Genomic DNA, 19544 nt, shown 5'->3' with positions numbered 1-19544 from the left:
GAGTAGTGTACCAGTACCTGATTTTGAGCTAATGTTGATGAGCGGTTGCTTGTTTCTTTTTCAACTGAGGCTGTCGATTTCACATTTGATTCTTTTGCCTCGGCATCCTATTTTGCCCACAGAGAATAAAATAGCAAGTCTTTAGTTGATCTGACAGAAACTGACCCAGATTCACTTTGCAGGCTGGCCTGTTTTATATGCCAAAAAAGGGATCAGCACTTGTGCGGATACTGTTAGATTGTTTCATGTAATGTGGATGACGCACGCACACAAAGATAATCCCATCCATGTTACACATTGAACATAGGGCCCCATGTTAATTTCACCTATAATCTGCTACGACATTCAAAAGGTGCACAACAAATCAGTGGGGAGGGTTGCTAGTTCGGGCAGCTATAACAAAAACAACTAAAAACTGTAGCTAGTTCAATGATAGATTAGTGTACTGACCTCAGTTACTACTTTCTACTGGTCTAGATGTTGTATAATCTGTCATCTAGTTCATTCTGCAGCTCATGCATTTGGACACTGGTACCGCTAACTGGCTCAGACAAACTAAAAGCAGGCGTAGGTTCAAGCTGAAAAGAGTAGAGTGTAAAGGAAGCTAGTATTTTGATGTTCTTTACCATGGTCTTCTTTAGGTCGTCTGTTTCTTTCTTCTGGTCCTCAAGGGCCGTCTGCATTGTCTTGACATCATGCTGCACACTGGTTAAAGTGCTGCCGATTGTAGCCACACTCTGCAAATGAAAACATTTAAGCCTTACTTCCCAGATGCATAAACTTTTTTTAATGGCAATATGACAACCCAATAGACCGTGGGTGAATACCGGGCAATAGTGATGGCAATAATTGCAAACAAACATGGCAAATACTTCTGAATATACAGCTGAAGTCGGAAGTTTACATAAACCTTAGCCAAATACATTTAAACTCAGTTTTTCACAATTCCTGACATTTAATCCTAGTAAAAAGTCCCTGTCTTTGGTCAGTTAGGATCACCACTTTATTTTAAGAAAGTGAAATGTCAGAATAATAGTAGAGAGAATGATTTATTTCAGCATTTCTTTCTTTCATCACATTCCCAGTGGGTCAAAAGTTTACATACACTCAATTAGTATTTGGTAGCATTGCCTTTAAATTGTTTCACTTGGGTCAAACATTTCAGGTAGCCTTCCACAAGCTTCCCACAAAGTTGGGTGAATTTTGGCCCATTCCTCCTGACAGAGATGGTGTAACTGAGTCCGGTTTGTAGGCCTCCTTGCTCCCACACGCTTTTTCAGTTCTGCTCACAAATTTTCTATAGGATTGAGGTCAGGGCTTTGTGATGGCCACTCCAATACCTTCACTTTGTTGTACTCAAGCCTTTTTGCCACAACTTTGGAAGTATGCTTGGGGTCATTGTCCATTTGGAAGACCCATTTGCGACCAAGCTTTAACTTCCTGACTGATGTCTTGAGATGTTGCTTCAATATTTCCACATAATTTTCCTCTCTCATGATGCCATCTATTTTGTGATGTTCACCAGTCCCTCCTGCAGCAAAGCACCCCCACAACCTGATGCCGCCACCCCCGTGCTTCACGGTTGGGATGGTGTTCTTCGGCTTGCAAGCCTCTCCCTTTTTCCTCCAAGCATAACGATGGTCATTATGGCCAAACAGTTAAATTTTTGTTTCATCAGACCAGAGGACATTTCTCCAAAAAGTACAATCTTTGTCCCCATGTGCAGTTGCAAACCGTAGTCTGGCTTTTTTATGGCGGTTTTAGAGCAGTGGCTTCTTCCTTGCTGAGCGGCCTTTCAGGTTATGTTGATATAGGACTCGTTTTACTGTGGATATAGATACTTTTGTACCCGTTTCCTCCAGAATCTTCACAAGGTCCTTTGCTGTTGTTCTGGGATTGATTTGCAGTTCACACCAAAGTACGTTCCCCTCTAAGAGACAGAATGTATCTCCTTCCTGAGCGGTATGACGGCTGTGTGGTCCCATGTGGTTTATACTTGCGTACTATTGTTTGTACAAATGAACGTGGTACCTTCAGGCATTTGGAAATTGCTCCCAAGGATGAACCAGACTTGTGGAGTTAAAAAAAAAAAATCTGAGGTCTTGGCTGTTTTCTTTTCATTTTCCCATGATGTCAAGCAAAAAGGCACTGTTTGAAGGTAGGCCTTGAAATACATCCACAGGTACACTTCCAATTGACTCAAATGATGTCAATTAGCCTCAAAGAAGCTTCTAAAGCCATGACATCATTTTCTGGAATTTTCCAAGCTGTTTAAAGGCACAGTCAATTTAGTGTATGTAAAGTTCTGACCCACTGGAATTGTGATACGGTGAATGATAAGTGAAATAATCTGTTTGCAAACAATTGTTGGAAAAATTACTTGTGTCATGCACAAAGTAGATGTCCTAACCACCTTGCCAAAACTATAGGTTTGTTAACAAGAAATTTGTGGAGTGGTTGAAAAACTAGTTTTAATGACTCCAACCTAAATGTTTGTAAACTTCCGACTTCAACTATATATATGAGAACCCTTACTTGTCTCTCTTTTGCGTCTCAATTATGCTTCAAATGCTTACATTCTGTATATTTCACAGAAGTGATCAAGTTTAGATCTACCTTTTGGAGCTCTTCAACTGTAGTTGGAAGGTTGATTAAGTCTGAGGCTGATTTGATGTTGGCCTTTAGATGGTTCACCGCAGTGTCCAGAAAACTGATCTAATGAGAGAGAAGCATTCCAGATCACGGAACATTCAATTACACGTGGCAAACAGACTTCCCTTTCACTCTACAATCCAAACCTTGATTTAACCTGCTTTGGTGTGAGATGTTTCACAACAATGGGGGTGACAGATGACAAAACAAGATAGTTCTACAGATAACATCACTTTCCCTTTAACACTTTACCTTTCTGTTAATCTCTGTGAGGTTGGACCACAGTTTGTTCAGACCCTTGTCTCCACTTTCAATATCCTCCAGCTTTCTCTGCTTTGTCTTCAGCTCTTCACTTAGTTTTGGTATTTCATGTGATGACACCTTCTGGCTGGATTCCACTGTAGAGAAAATATGCATAAAAAAAACATACAATGTACTAAAACTGTAGTCACTGGGCTGTATGATTGTAAAACTCAGCCATAAGCAATGGATGTGCAAAGGTTAGCCTACTATTTATTGTGAAGTAAAGTGGGATAGTGTGTACTACTGTGGCTGAATTCATGCTTGAACCTGAAGGCCTTTTCTAAAGATTGACATGGGACAAATGACAGGTTGCAGTGTTTGTCTGATGGCTTACTTGTATGCAGCTTTTCTTTGAGGGAGTCTAGATCTTCTTTCAGGGCAATCTGCATCCATATCAGTCCGGCACAAGCCGTAACACAGGCAGCCAGTATGATGAACAGGAACAAGGGATAGCAGACATTGCAGCACTTCACGTAACTTCTTCTATGATGAATGAGAAAGTTTTTATTAATATTTTACATTCACAAGCTTTATGCATCATAGCCAAATAATGGACTAAAGGAGCCTAACGTTACTCCTTATAGTCCAAGGACCTTACACGTTCTGTTCAGAGGTGAATTGGCTCCATCAGCCAAAACAGCCAAAAACTCCATCTAAACGTGAATGGATTCTCAATTCCGATACGGTTCTAGAAACATAAATCCCTCTACTTTCATATCACATCAAAATTATTTGACAAATGCAAAGTACACATTTACTGTACACACTGTTTTAACAAAGTGACAACATGCTTGTGGCGTCCGTCTTCCATTCGGAGACACAGATAGCTCCTTAGCAAAGTATATGCCTCCATTGTCAATGGAGCAGTCTGTCAACGCTATATTGGGGGTGCCGCACTATGCCATGTCTACCAGATGCGCATGCGTTTTGCCCTATGTTGTTTTTGCCGGATGTCTAGCCCGCTTTTTCCTGTACCTAATGCACGTGCTTCGCAGAGCTGCAGAACGGCTTGCTGCACGGAGTATATCATTTTCGCCCTGTTCGACCAAAGCTAATAATTAGAACAGATTAAAGTTATTCTCCCATCAAGCTACTGGTTTCATATACTGCAGGGCTACCATCAGACTGGTCAATCAAATCTATTAATAAAGCCCTTCTTACATCAGCTGATGTCACAAAGTGCTGTACGGAAACCCAGCCTAAAACCCCAAACAGCAAGCAATGCAGGTGTAGAAGCACGGTGGCTAGAAAAAAACTCCCTAGAAAGGCCAGAACCTAGGAAGAAACCTAGAGAGGAACCAGGCTATGAGGGGTGGCCAGTCCTCTTCTGGCTGTGCCGGGTGGAGATTATAACAGAAGATGGCCAAGATGTTCAAATGTTCCTATCTGACCAGCAGGGTCATATAATAATAATAATAATCACAGTTGTTGTCGAGGTGTGCACAAGGGCACATTACAACAATTAATCTAGTTTGTTTCTATTCTTCAGTCACCCATCTCTAGCAACATCAATAAATTGAACTGGTTGTTCCCATATAGATTACTGACTTCAAATCACTAACTTGCTAAATTACGTATTCATTTTGCACGCCATTCTTTTGGCTGGTTTCGTGAAAACTAGCCAACATGGCTCACAAACCAAGTGTAGTAATAACGAATTGTCCTAGCGTCATTCTTAACTGAGACAAATTTCCAGTCGTTCAGCTGGTATTTTTTAATCTCTACCTACACAATAGTCATCATCATTTGGCCTCTGTATGGTGCCACCCCATTGGAACGTTTACGAACTTCCGTTTGTACCACTGCATGGTAATGCAACTCACAACTTGAAAGTATTGAACGCTTGCGGTACACTGAACCTACCGCAGCCTAGTGCGGCATCCCTAACTTTGCGGACTGCTCCATTGACAACTCGTTTGTTGCTTTATCGTGCGGTGGTACTATCCGAAGTACACAGACAGACTCCAACTACTGTAGCTAGCTTGAAGCACATGAGCGTCAAGTAAAGAAAATGCTGGCTAGACATCCGGCAAAAGAAAACTACAGCATAGTCCACTCTGCCCTCTGACTGTTTTCCGTAAACAAGCGCTGTAACATGGAAATATGACCGTGTGGGAACCTTAACCCTATAAAAATGTATATATCAATTTAGCCTTTTTAAACATGTATTTTATTTTATTATTTCTCACTGATATGAAAAATAAGGTCCGCAAGCGATGCGTGTTAATGTTCAGGCCGAGCGTCATGGCTCTTAACAAAACCTCCACATACAGAAGAAGCCTTCCTCCAATGACTTGTGTAATGTAAATGGAACTAAGAGTCATGATCAAAGAGGGCTACATGTATCATTGATAGACATGTGTGACCCGTTTCAAGAAGCTAGGCGTATGTGTTTCTTTGGGCAAAAATGCCTTCTGGAACATGTTAACTTTCATCTGCCTTAATAACAAACTTGTATGCCATCTGGTAATACGAATAAAACATTAGAATTACGAGCCTAGTTGGTTTAGCCACAGAGAAAGTCAGGAACCTTCCCGCTAGCCATGATTGGCTGAGATAATGGTTGAGCTTGGACATGCCGAGAGATGAGTTTGGATTGGTCTGCCACGTAGAATGCTTCTGTCTATAACATGAGCTGCTCAGCATGTGTAGATAATCCTTGCTAATGTTGCCTTTTTGAAAGATATAACGTTAGCCATGGAGAACTGCAAAAGTGTTGCTATGGATCAACTGCCCAGAATTTAGCAGGCGCTATCGACAAAGATCAGTGGGAAAACGTTGTGATGGACTACTTTTTGCACACGGTCAGTGTGAACCGGAGTGACTTAACACAACGGGCCAAACAAGCTGTAGCTAGCTACAAACCAAACGGAAAGACACGCTGCCGTGGAGCGTTCATCCATGTATACGGGTAAGAGTCTAGCTACATTTCATATATTATATGTTTCTAATTTTGTCAGAAAGTTGTTTTCATTGCAAGTTAGAGCGTAGTTTTAGACCTTGCTGGCTCGCTAGCTAACGTTAAGTGTATGATCTGTGTAGTAATACTATTTGTCTCAGTAAGCCATTTGCATTTCTAGTCATTGCCTAATGTTAGCTAGCTAGCTAACATTGAACTTAGCTATCCAACTAAAGTCAGAATGTACATTAGCTTCATCTTTCTTCCCTACCCTTGCCACACTTGTTAGATATTATGCATATTGCCAGCTTGATATCAAACGTCCTCGCCATGTGATTTATCATAGTAGCAGGATGCAGCAATCTAATTGATCAGACTGAAAACATGCAAGGAAAAGTGATCAGGGAAATTATGAAGCGAGTGGGACAGGACAAATACAACTTTACTCTATCCAATCAGAGCAGCAGGATCAATGTACAGCCCGCCCTTCTCTTTGAAGACAAGCAAACTAGACAGTTAAGTTTTGACCACGCACATGACTGACTCAAAGACACAGTTTGGTTTAGAAAGTCTGACTGACACGAGAAACATGCTTGCTGGCACCCACATTTTTTATTTTAATTATTTTTTATCATAGATAATAAAAAAATATATATACTTGGATCATAATCGTATCCAGAAAATTGTCCACATCCGTTACGATACTAGTTTTGTCTGACTACTCGGCACACCTCTAGTGTCTGGGTAAGCATCATCTAATAATGATACGATATTTCTATTTTTGATATTGCTACTACGCAAATAACCATTTCATTATACTGTTTCCACCTCTGTATCCTATGAATGTGACAAATACACTTGTGAAGAACAACATGACCTGCACCAAAGTCAGATTAGGATATAGGACTAGATAAACGTGTATTTTTACCTGGAGTTTTTCCTCATTGTAGGATACTACTTTCACCACTTTTAGTCTTGAAATCTTTGGTTGTTTATTACACTACCTTACTCACTCTATTTAGCACATGGCCTCACATGTGAATCCTTAAAGAGATGGGTGGGGCTAAGGCTTTACAGGGTGTGAACTAGAAGTCGACCGATTATGATTTTTCAACGCCGATACCGATACTGATTATTGGAGGGCCAAAAAAAGCAGATACCAATTAACCGGACTATTTTTTATATATATATTTGTAATAAATGACAATTACAACAATACTGAATGAACAATGAACACTTATTTTAACTTAATATAATACAGAAATAAAATCAATTTAGTCTCATAAATAATGAAACATGTTCAATTTGGTTTAAATAATGCAAAAACACAGTGTTGGAAAGTAAAAGTGCAATGTGCCATGCAAAAAAGCCAACGTTTAAGTTCCTTGCTCAGAACATGAGAACATATGAAAGCTGGTGGTTCCTTTTAACATGAGTCTTCAATATTCCCAGTTAAGAAGTTTAGGTTGTAGTTCTAGGAATTATAGGACTATTTCTCTCTATACCATTTGTGCTTCATATACCTTTGACTATTGGATGTTCTTATAGGAGCTTTAGTATTGCCAAGCCTATCAACTCCCAAGATTAGGCTGAAGCCATAAACAGCGCTGTGCATCCCAGCATTGCTAAGAGCTGCTGTTTGAATGAATGCTTACGAGCCTGCTGCTGCCTACCACCGCTCAGTCAGACTGCTCTATCAAATAACAAATACATTTACTTAATTATAATATAATAAACACAGAAACAAAACGTTTATTCTTTCAGTAAAATACAGAACCGTTCCGTAATTTATCGAACGGGTGGCAACCCTAAGTTTAAATATTACTGTTACATTGCACAACCTTCAATGTTATGTCATAATTATGTACAATTCTGGCAAATTAATTACGGTCTTTGTTAGGAATAAATGGCCTTTCAACAGTTCACGAGCCAGGCGGCCCAAACTGCTGCATATACCCTGACTCTGCTTGCACTGAACGCAAGAGAAGTGCCACAATTTCCCTAGTTAATACTGCCTGCTAACATCAATTTATTTTATCTACATATGCATTGACGTTTATGGTTAGGTACATTTGTGCAACTTATGTGCTTTTTTTCGTGAATGCGCTTTTGTTAACCTGTCTAGCCCCGGGGTGCCGCGAGCGGCACACCCCCCCCACCCCCACTGAAAAGGCAGAGCCGCGAAATTCAATTTTTTTTTTTTTTTTTTAAATATTTAACTTTCACACATTAAAGTCCAATACAGCTAATGAAAGACACAGATCTTGTGAATCCAGCCAACATGTCCGATTTTTAAAATGTTTTACAGGGAAGACACAATATGTAAAGATGTAAATCTATTAGCTAAACACATTAGCATAATCCACCATCTTTTCTTTGTCCACCAACACCAGTAGCTATCACCAATTCGGCTAAACTAAGATATTGATAGCCACCAACCAAGAAAAAACCTCCTCAGATGACAGTCTGATAACATATTTATGGTATAGGATAGGTTTTGTTAGAAAAATGTGCATATTTCAGGTAGATATCATAGTTTACAATTGCACCCACCGTCACAAATGGACTAGAATAATTACAATGAGCAACGTGTTTACCTAACTACTAATCAAACATTTCGTAAAAATACACAGCATACACTAATCGAAAGACACAGATCCTGTGAATACAGACAATATTTCAGATTTTCTAAGTGTCTTACAGCGAAAACACAATAAATCGTTATATTAGCATAGCACATGTGCAAACATTACCCCAGCATTGATTCTAGCCAAAGAGAGCGATAACGTAAACATCGCCAAAATATATTAATTTTTTCACTAACCTTCTCAGAATTCTTCAGATGACACTCCTGTAACATCACATTACAACATACATATACAGTTTGTTCGAAAATGTGCATATTTAGCCACCAAAATCATGGTTAGACAATGAGAAAAGTAGCCCAGCTGGTCAGAAAATGTTGTGCGCCATATTAGACAGTGATCTAGTCGTATACATAAATACTCATAAACGTGACAAAAAAATATAGGGTGGACAGCGATTGATAGACAATTTAATTCTTAATACAATCGCGGAATTACATTTTTTAAATTATCCTTACTTTTCAATACAGTTTGCGCCAAGCGAAGCTACGTCAAAAAAGATGGCGTCCTAAGCCACTAACATTTTTCGACAGAAACACGATTTATCATAATAAATTGTTCCTACTTTGAGCTGTTCTTCCATCAGAATCTTGGTCAAAGAATCCTTTCTTGGGTCTAATCGTCTTTTGGTCGAAAGCTGTCCGCTTGCCATGTAGAAATGCACATTGCGTTCGGCATGAACTGGAACGGTGCCCAGAGATTCAGTGGCTCAGAAATAAATGTCCCAAAATCGCACTAAACGGATATAAATTGCTATAAAACGCTTTAAATTAACTACCTTATGATGTTTTTAACTCCTATAACGAGTAAAAATATGACCGGAGAAATATAACTGGCTACACTAATGCTTGGAAAAACAGTAGGTCGGTGTCCTCCGCGCGCCTGACGCACCTAGAAAAGAGTTCCTACCTACAGGATTTTTTCATTTATAGTGGCTGTGATTGGGCAATCGATACCATTCAAAGCGTCATCACGTAAAGGCATCCAGGGGAAGACGTAAGCAGTGTCCGTATACTCATAGCAATAACATTGGCCGGACATTTTCTCACCAGCTGGGCTACATTTCTCATTGTCTAACCATGATTTTGGTGGCTAAATATGCACATTTTCGAACAAACTGTATATGTATGTTGTAATGTGATGTTACAGGGGTGTCATCTGAAGAATTCTGAGAAGGTTAGTGAAAAAAATAATATATTTTGGCGATGTTTACGTTATCGCTCACTTTGGCTAGAATCAATGCTGGGGTAATGTTTGCACATGTGCTATGCTAATATAACGATTTATTGTGTTTTCGCTGTAAGACACTTAGAAAATCTGAAATATTGTCTGTATTCACAGGATCTGTGTCTTTCGATTAGTGTATGCTGTGTATTTTTACGAAATGTTTGATGATTAGTAGTTAGGTAAACACGTTGCTCATTGTAATTATTCTAGTCCATTTGTGACGGTGGGTGCAATTGTAAACTATGCCAGCTACCTGAAATATGCACATTTTTCTAACAAAACCTATCCCATACCATAAATATGTTATCAGACTGTCATCTGATGAGTTTTTTTCTTGGTTAGGGGCTATAAATATCTTAGTTTAGCCGAATTGGTGATAGCTACTGGTGTTGGTGGACAAATAAAAGATGGTGGATTATGCTAATGTGTTTTTAGGTAATAGATTTACATCTTTACATATTGTGTCTTCCCTGTAAAACATTTTAAAAATCGGACATGTTGGCTGGATTCACAAGATCTGTGTCTTTCATTAGCTGTATTGGACTTTAATGTGTGAAAGTTAAATATTTAAAAAAATATTTTTTTTTTGAATTTCGCGCTCTGCCTTTTCAGTGGAATGTGGGGGGGGTGTGCCGCTAGCGGCACCCTCATCCTAGACAGGTTAACAGGTTTTAACTCATCAAGTTGAAGTTGGCTGTGATTCAATGATAAATTAACAGGCACCGCATTGACTATATGCAATGCAGAACAAGCTAGTTAACCTAATAATATCATCAACCATGTGTTGTTAACTAGTGATTATGTGAAGATTGATTGTTTTTTACAAGATAAGTTTAATGCTAGCTAGCAACTTAACTTGGCTCCTTGCAGCCACAAGGTCCTTTTGATGCTGCACTCGTGTAACAGGTGGTCAGCCTGCCACGCAGTCTCCTCGTGGATTGCAATGTAATCGGCCATAAAAGGCCAATTACCGATTGTTATGAAAACTTGAAATCGGCCCTAATTAATAGGCCATGCCAATTAATTGGTCGACCTCTAGTGTGAACGATGCTGAGTAGGTGTAGACAAAGAGCTCTTTTTTTATTTAACCTTTATTTAACTATGCAAATCAGTTAACTAATTCTAAATGTATTTTTTTTTTATTTAACCTTTATTTAACCAGGTAGGCTAGTTTATATGCAAGTTATAGTTTATATACAAGTTCTCATTTACAACTGCGACCTGGCCAAAATAAAGCAAAGCAGTGTGACACAGACAACAACACAGAGTTACACATGGAATAAACAATAAACAAACCAATAACACAATAAACAAATCAATGACACAGTAGAAAAAAAGAAAGTCTATATAGAGTATGTGCAAAAGGCACGAGGAGATAAGGCAATAAATAGGCAATAGTAGCGAAGAATTACAATTTAGCAGATTAACACTGGAGTGATAAATGAGCAGATGATGTGCAAATAGAAATACTGGTGTGCAAAAAAGCAGAAAAGTAAATAAAAACAGTATGGGGATGAGGTAGGTAGATTGGGTGGGCTATTTACAAATGGACTATGTACAGCTGCAGCGATCGGTTAGCTGCTCAGATAGCTGATGTTTAAAGTTGGTCTCCAGCTTCAGCAATTTTTGCAATTCGTTCCAGTCACTGGCAGCAGAGAACTGGAAGGAAAGGCGGACAAATGAGGTGGTGGCTTTGGGGATGATCAGTGAGACATACCTGCTGGAACATGTGCTACGGGTGGGTGTTGTTATCATGACCAGTGAACTGAGATAAGGCGGAGCTTCACCTAGCATAAATTTATAGATGACCTGGAGCCAGTGGGTCTGGTGACGAATATGTAGCGAGGGCCAGCCAACTAGAGCATACAGGTCACAGTGGTGGGTGGTATAAGGTGATTTGGTAACAAAACGGATGGCACTGTGAAAGACTGCATCCAGTTTGCTGAGTAGAGTATTGGAAGCTATTTTGTAGATGACATCGCCAAAGTTGAGGATCGGTAGGATAGTCAGTTTTACTAGGGTAAGTTTGGCGGCATGAGTGAAGGAGTCTTTGTTGCGAAATAGAAAGCCGATTCTAGATTTGATTTTGGATTGGAGATGTTTAATATGAGTCTGGAAGGAGAGTTTACAGTCTAGCCAGACACCTAGGTACAATGACGGCCTACCCCGGCCAAACCCTAACTTAAAAAAAATTGTGATGCCCAATTACGACCGGTTGTGATATAGCCTGGAATCAAACCAGGGTCGCCTCTAGCACCGAGATGCAGTGCCTTAGACCGCTGCGCCACTAGTAGGTGTACCAACACATTTAAGGGCCATTTTCTCAAAAGTGGGGTTACAAGTTTATCAACTTTCAAAGCAGAATTACTTTCCCATTGTTCCTCAACTGCAGTGTATTATATATCATGTTGTAGCTCTATAAGTCTCTACTTTTATCATACGTAAAAAATCAATTAAAAAAAAGATTTAAAATGTTGCTACATAAGACCGAATTGAGGCAGTCAGTCACATATTTGGAATGGATGTTGTGTCAGCTAGATCGATCACTTACTTTCCAAAAGCAGCGACAGTACCAAGGTTGCTGAATTCATCATCATCTGAGCTTGATTCGGATTCTGAGTCTAGTGGAGGCTCGGTTCTGAGGAGCCTGTGGCCGGACCCCTTTTTGGTTTTCTTCCTTTTACTGTCCCCAAGTCCGATCAATGCATCGAGTTCTTTCCTCTTCTTCATCCTCTTCTGTGGGGTCAGCGAACCCGCTGAGCCCGACTTAAAACCGACCAAATCCAACGTTTTATCCAGTTTGGTTGTTGTATAAAGTCCTCTAGGTAGCTAGTCAGTACTACTAGCTAAAGTTGATTATCTGATAAGGCTTGTTGTTAGCCAACTAGCTTCCTGGCTAACGTTAGCTAGCTAACGTCGTAATTTGAAACTACTACCATGAGCTACCAAGCATGTACCTAAGCTTGTTAGACAGCTAGCATGATATATTAAAAGCTCGTTGTCCTGGGTCAACGTCTAAAATAGTGAGCAACCCAGCTAATAGCTAGCAGCTATTTTGACACTGGCCGCTCAATCCACCGCCCAAGGCACAACCAGAAGTTAAAATGGCGATTTTGAGATAGCTACTGAGCGAAAGACAGTATACAGTGTAAGCTATACATCAGCTTACTTTTAGTAGCACTTCCAAGACAGTATACATCTAACCAAAAATGATTAAATGTCTGTGCAGTCGTAAATGCATCTGACGCACTAATAATGTTGTTTTGATGTTGACCATCTGACAGATCCGCCCACACTGGCAGCTTCCTTGATGTTCTTCTTTGCTATCATTGCGTTCGCACATTTGGTTATGCATGCCGCCACCTACTGTGCCGGAGTGTGTAGTCAATTACGTTGCATTTTGTGATAACAAAAATAAAGGGGAAAAGAATAAATTGCACCACCAATTTACGCTACACCTATATACCACCATTTAACCCTTGTGTGGTGTTCATGTTGTGTTATTCACCCAATGTTCGCGGGTCTGATGGACACACAACATTATTGGGTTTTTAAAACAATACAGCCATAACAATTTACGTAAAAATACTTAATACTTAGATGTTGACTTATATCAATTACAAGCAATAAAGACAGCTTAGATGGTTAATATTTGCCATTTAGCTCTGCTAGATCCCATTTATCAATAAAAGTGCCATTCATTTGCTTTGATAAAATGTAATTTATGTAAACAAAAATCGATTCTTATTTTTTTAATTTCACCTTTATTTAACCAGGTAGGCTAGTTGAGAACAAGTTCTCATTTGCAACTGCGACCTGGCCAAGATAAAGCAAAGCAGTTCAACACATACAACAACACAGAGTTACACATGGAATAAACAAACATACAATCAATACTACAGTCAAAAAATCTATATACAGCATGTGCAAATGAGGTAGGATAAGATAAGAGAGGTAAGGCAATAAATAGGCCATGGTGGTGAAGTAATTACAATATAGCAATTAAACACTGGAATGGTAGAATGTGCAGAAGATGAATGTGCAAGTAGAGATACTGAAATGAGCAAGATAAATAAATAAATACATTATGGGGATGAGGTAGATTGGATTGGCTATTTACAGATGAGCTATGTACAGGTGCAGTAATCTGTGAGCTGCTCTGACAGCTGGTGCTTAAAGCTAGTGAGGGAGGTAAGAGTCTCCAGCTTTAGTCATTTTTGCAGTTCATTCCTGTCATTGGCAGCAGAGAACTGGAAGGAGAGGCGGCCAAAAGAAGAATTGGCTTTGGGGGTGACCAGTGAGCTATACCTGCTGGAGCGCGTGCTACGGGTGGGTGCTGCTATGGTGACCAGTGAGCTAAGGAGATAAGGCGGGGCTTTACCTAGCAGAGACTTCTAGATGACATGGAGCCAGTGGGTTTGGCGATGAGTATGAAGCGAGGGCCAGACAACGAGAGCGTACAGGTCGCAGTGGTGGGTAGTATATGGAGCTTTGGTGACAAGACGGATGGCACTGTCATAGACTGCATTCAATTTGTTGAGTAGAGTGTTGGAGGCTATTTTGTAAATGACATCGCCGAAGTCGAGGATCGGTAGGATGGTCAGTTTTACGAGGGTATGTTTGGCAGCATGAGTAAAGGATGCTTTGTTGCGAAATAGGAAGCCGATTCTAGATTTAATTTGGGATTGGAGATGTTTAAAGTGAGTATGGAAGAAGAGTTTACAGTCTAACCAGACACCTAGGTATTTGTAGTTGTCCACATATTCTAAGTCAGAACCGTCCAGAGTAGTGATGGTGGACGGGAGGGCAGGTGCGGGCAGCAATCTGTTGAAGAGCATGCATTTAGTTTTACTTGCATTTAAGAGCAGTTGGAGGCCACGGAAGGAGAGTTGTATGGCATTGAAGCTCATCTGTGGGTTAGTTAACACAGTGTCCAAAGAAGGGCCAGAGGTATACAGAATGGTGTCGTCTGCATAGAGGTGGATCAAAGAATCACCAGCAGCAAGAGCGACATCATTGATGTATACAGAGAAGAGAGTCGGCCCGAGAATTGAACCCTGTGGCACCCACATAGAGACTGCCAGAGGTCCGGACAACAGGCCCTCAGATTTGACATACTGAACTCCATTAAAGAAGTAGTTGGTGAACCAGGCGAGGCAATCATTTGAGAAGCCAAGACTGTTGAGTCTGCCAATAAGAATGTTGTGATTGACAGAGTCGAAAGCCTCAGCCAGGTCGATGAAGACGGCTGCACAGTAATGTCTCTTATCGATGACAGTTATGATATCGTTTAGGACCTTGAGCGTGGCTGAGGTGCACCCATGACAAGCTCTGAAACCAGATTGCATAGCGGAGAAGTTACGGTGGGATTCGAAATGGTCGGTAATCTGTTTGTTAACTTGGCTTTCGAAGACCTTAGAAAGGCAGGGTAGAAGAGATATAGGTCTGTAGCAGTTTTGGTCTAGAGTGTCTCCCCCTTTGAAGAGGGGGATGACCGCGGCAGCTTTCCAATCTATGGGAATCAGACGATATGAGAGGTTGAACAGGCTAGTAATAGGGGTTGCAACAATTTCGGCAGATCATTTTAGAAAGAGAGGGTTCAGATTGTCTAGCCCGGCTGATTTGTAGGGCTCCAGATTTTGCAGCTCTTTCAGAACATCAGCTATCTGGATTTGGGTGAAGGAGAAGTGGGGAAGGTTTGGGCGAGTTGCTGTGGGGAGCGCAGGGCTGTTGACCGGGGTAGGGGTAGCCAGGTGGAAAGCATGGCCAGCCGTAGAAAAATGCTTATTGAAATTCTCAATTATAGTGGATTTATCGGTGGTAACAGTGTTACCTAGCCTCAGTGCATTGTGCAGCTTTGAGGAGGTGCTCTTATTCTCCATGGACTTTACAGTGTCCCAGAAGTTTGAGTTTGTGCTACAGGATACAAATTCCTGTGTGAAAAAGCTAGCCTTAGCTCTCCTAACTTCCCTGAAAATGTGCATATCACGGGGGCTGTTTGATGCTAATAATCAAGACATGGGTGGAATAAATCGTGTTTATCTTGAACAAATATAAATGAAACAAGGTTTTCATCACTATGGATGTTTATTGCTTTGAACTGAAATAACTTTTGGATCAGAGTGGTGTGTGTGTGTGTGTTTAACCTTTATTTAACTAGGCAAGTCAGTTAAAGTCTTACTTACAATGACGGTCTACCCCGGCCAAACCCGGACGACGCTGGACCAATTGTGCCCCGCCCTATGGGACTCCCAATCATGGCCGGATGTGATACAGCCTGGATTCGAACCAGGGACTGTAGTGACGCCTCTTGCACTGAGATGCATTGCCTTAGACCGCTGCGTCCATGTGTGTGTGTTAACTATTTAACTGTACTAGAATGCTTAAAAGGCCGCTAAAATGTTAAATATCGTTATTCGGTATCAGTTTGTTTTGGCAAGGAAAATATCAGATATCAGTAGCGGCCAAAAATGTAATATCAGTGCATCACTAGTAAAAACACTTAGTTCAGGAATTTTACATCTCACTCACTCACATATATAGTTACAGCTGGCCAAGGTAGGCGGGTCAGACACACACACACATGGAACAACATCACTCACACTTCCGGTATTAGAGTTGGTTCTGTTGGTTTTGCGGATGGGGCACCAGCATCCTCCTTTTGAATCCTCCCCATGACGGCTGCAGAAGCTGGGGTCCTTGGGATTTGTTGCCTTCTCTGGATTTGAGGTCTTAGCAATGCCTTGCCCAGCTCCTTGAGAAAGAGCCATCTCATCTGGAGCTTCCCTTTGTTCCAATCTGGGTCCAACACCATCCAGATGACAAACACGTTGTACGCCGAGATGTCCAAGATGTTGAAGAATATCACAAGTGGCCAGCGTAGAGTTCTTCTTTTGCAGCTGTAGCCAGTCACCAGCTTGTCTAAATTGTCCACCCCTCCTTTTGTGGCATTGTAATCCATTATGATTTCATTTTTTTTATGTTCCTGGTCACAGATTCTCCCATCCCTGTGCAGCGTACTTATGAGTACCACATTGTTGCCTTTCTTTGGCACGTAGGACACTAGGGACGTGTCGGCCGTGAACACAAACACAAGCTAATTTATAGGCCTGTTCCGTGTATTCAATAGATGGGGTGGGAGCACTGGCTTGTTTTTTCGAACTGTTCCAGCCATCGTCAGCTTCCTCTTGAGGAGCTCCTATTTCCCAGCTTGTGCGAAGTAAAAAAGTTATCGCATGTGAGGTTGTTGCCACGGAGTCCCTGTGTCACATCCACTGATGGCTTTTTGGCCATCAAGGAAAATGCTATGTCTGGCGCAAAACCCAACACCTCTCATCACCCCCGAGAACAGCATGATTCTGGTGGCAGAATCATGCTGTGGGGATGTTTTTCATCTGCCGGGACTGGGAAACTTGTCAGAATTTAAGGAATGATGGATGGTGCTAAATACAGGGAAAATCTTGAGGGAAACCTGTTTCAGTCTTCCAGAGATTTGAGACTGGGACGGAGGTTCACCTTCCAGCAGGACAATGACGCAAAGCATAATGCTAAAGCAACACTCGGGTGGTTTAAGGGGAAACATTTAAATGTATTGGAATGGCCTAGTCAAAGCCCTGACTACAATCCAATTGAGAATCTGTGGTATGACTTAATGTTTTGTTTATTTGTTTCACAATAAAATATATTTAGCATCTTCAAAGTGGTAGGTATGTTGTGTAAATCAAATGATGCAAACCTTCAAAAAATCTATTTTAATTCCAGGTTGTAAGGCAACAAAATAGGAAAAATGCCAAGGGGGATGAATATTTACGCAAGCCACTGTATACTCCAAAAACATGTAATTAAATAGGAAAACAAACCCAGCAAAATTCAACATTTGTATGAATGTAACCCTCTGTTGAACATCCTTATCAAGCCAAAACACAGAAAATTGACTGGCAAACGCTTGGTAATTAATACCCGTCTTGCAGAGCTGCAGTGTTCACTCGGCTATACAACCTGCAAACCCGTGCCATTCGCCACCAAGCACCAGGGCGGACCAACCAGTCAAATAGTAAAGAATAATACACATGGTCCTTTGGGAGTATACATTTGTATGTATTGTAGCGACCCGCACAGACAGCGGTGTGTTATGTGGTAGGCTATTAGTGGGTTGTGTTGTACTTACCAGTGTTCGCGGGGTCCAACATGCCAATCAACCTGCTATCTGCCAATCACGGGGATGCCTGGAATGTTCTGATGCCGGGCATCCTGGTGTTTGGCGGAGTGGCGTGGAGGGGGGTTGGGCAGGGGGATGGAGCATTGGAAGGTAAGACCAGGTTTAGCCATTGTTCTCTCTCTTATGTCTGGGCTTCACAAGAGAAGGTCACGGTTGGCTTGTGGGGTATCTTTCGTTTATTTGGCGTGGGCTACGGCCAAACAGTAGCCTGTGTAAAGTTGGGTTAATAAACCGTCTATTCGTAAACTCAACCCTCTGTCTGGACAATTGTTCCTTTATGATCTTGTCAGGTCATTACATTGGGGTCAGAAGTAAAAACGTTGATAAAAGTTAGCCAGCTAGCTAGCTGACTTCTGTGGCTAGCTACCGCAGGTGAGAACGGGGGTTGAAAATGCTTTGAGGAAATCCGAAAGTGTAGGTGGAGGTAGAGGACAATTATGGCCAAGGAAGTGCGTGTGCATGGACGTCGGGGGATCTGGCTGAGGAGATCACCAGGGCGTCGGAGCCCAGAGGTCGCTTGAGGGAGGACGTTAGAGTGATGGCGGCTGAAGCGGGCATGAGTCCTTCGTCGACTGTGCTTCGCGCGGATTCTGGTGGGCGGACCGAAGGGGTGACGTCGACGCGGCGGGACAAGGAATCTGGGGCTCAGGATGTAAACAAACATGGCGGCGCCCAGTGCGTCCGTATCTGTTAAGACCCCAAAGTATTCCGGTAAGGCGGATTGGGAAGCTTTTCATGCTCAGTTTGAACTGTTAGCTCATTTTAGGAGGTGGTCGAATGAAGATAGGGCACTGCAGTTGGCTTTATGCCTCACGGATGAAGCTCTGGCCTGTTTGATATTGATTAGCCCCGAGGACAGACGTGATTATGGTGCTTTAGTGGGAGCACTGAGGAGGAGCTATGGACAGTGTGTACAGCCCGGGCTACTGCGCTCCGAACTGAGTAATAGACGCAGGCAGCCTGGAGAGCCTCTACGGGCGCTAGCTAATGACATTGAGAGCCTCTCTCGGCGGGCATATGCTCACATGCCCCTCTCCGTGCAGAGCGAGCTAGCACGGGACCAGTTCATACAAGCGCTCTCTCCTACAGAGCTGCGCATACAGACCCAGCTGGCTCATCCTGAGTCATTGCAGATAGCCTTGGAGATGGCTTTGGAGAGGGAGCTGGTGTGGGCTGGGGCTTCAGCTGGGACTTTGGTGGGGGTGCTGGTAGACAGACCCTCTGTGTGAGCTGGGGGGCAGAGCAGCCCGGAGCCGGAAAAGCCTGCATGGGTGGCTGAAATGACAGAACTCATTCGTGCTGTGTCGCTACAGGCGGCACGAAACACACGCCCTGGTCCCATGGTCTGCTAGGGTTGTGGCCAGCCAGGCCATCTGCGCCAGGATTGCCCCATGTCCCCCAGAGCTCAGGGAAACGGCTCGGGGTCCGCATAGACCGGGTAGTGCGGACCCCTGGCTTTCTATCCCAACCACCATCTTCTTCAGGAGGAGCCCACCGGCACAGACGGGGAAGCAAGGCTCCACTTCCCCCAGAAGCAGACGAGAGCAAGCGGATGGAGCCTGTTGTTGTGGTGGGCCGGACCTGTGTTGGGGACTTTTGC

At 42.1% G+C, this 19544-nt stretch overlaps 1 protein-coding gene across 2 annotated transcripts in view; it reads right to left on the bottom strand.

The window, feature by feature from the left end:
* LOC129824137 (EF-hand calcium-binding domain-containing protein 14-like) overlaps positions 1 to 13053 on the bottom strand; it is a 34041-nt gene extending 20988 nt beyond the window's left edge. Inside the window, exons 1-6 of one of the 2 annotated variants that reach the window (XM_055883514.1) lie at positions 12278 to 13053; positions 3290 to 3435; positions 2905 to 3050; positions 2617 to 2715; positions 627 to 737; positions 18 to 107 (exon numbers count right to left, since the gene is read on the bottom strand). In XM_055883514.1, the coding sequence (XP_055739489.1) occupies positions 18 to 107; positions 627 to 737; positions 2617 to 2715; positions 2905 to 3050; positions 3290 to 3435; positions 12278 to 12456 (771 nt within the window). In that variant the 5' untranslated portion in view covers positions 12457 to 13053. Of the gene's footprint in view, positions 1 to 17; positions 108 to 626; positions 738 to 2616; positions 2716 to 2904; positions 3051 to 3289; positions 3439 to 12277 lie in introns of both variants that reach the window. The other variant, XM_055883513.1, reaches the window with a different exon arrangement.
* Positions 13054 to 19544: the final 6491 nt, after the last annotated feature.

The sequence above is a fragment of the Salvelinus fontinalis genome, chromosome 26 (assembly GCF_029448725.1).
Source record: "Salvelinus fontinalis isolate EN_2023a chromosome 26, ASM2944872v1, whole genome shotgun sequence".
In the NCBI taxonomy this organism is placed as follows: Eukaryota; Metazoa; Chordata; class Actinopteri; order Salmoniformes; family Salmonidae; genus Salvelinus; species Salvelinus fontinalis.
This window is presented reverse-complemented; position numbering and strand designations above follow the sequence as displayed.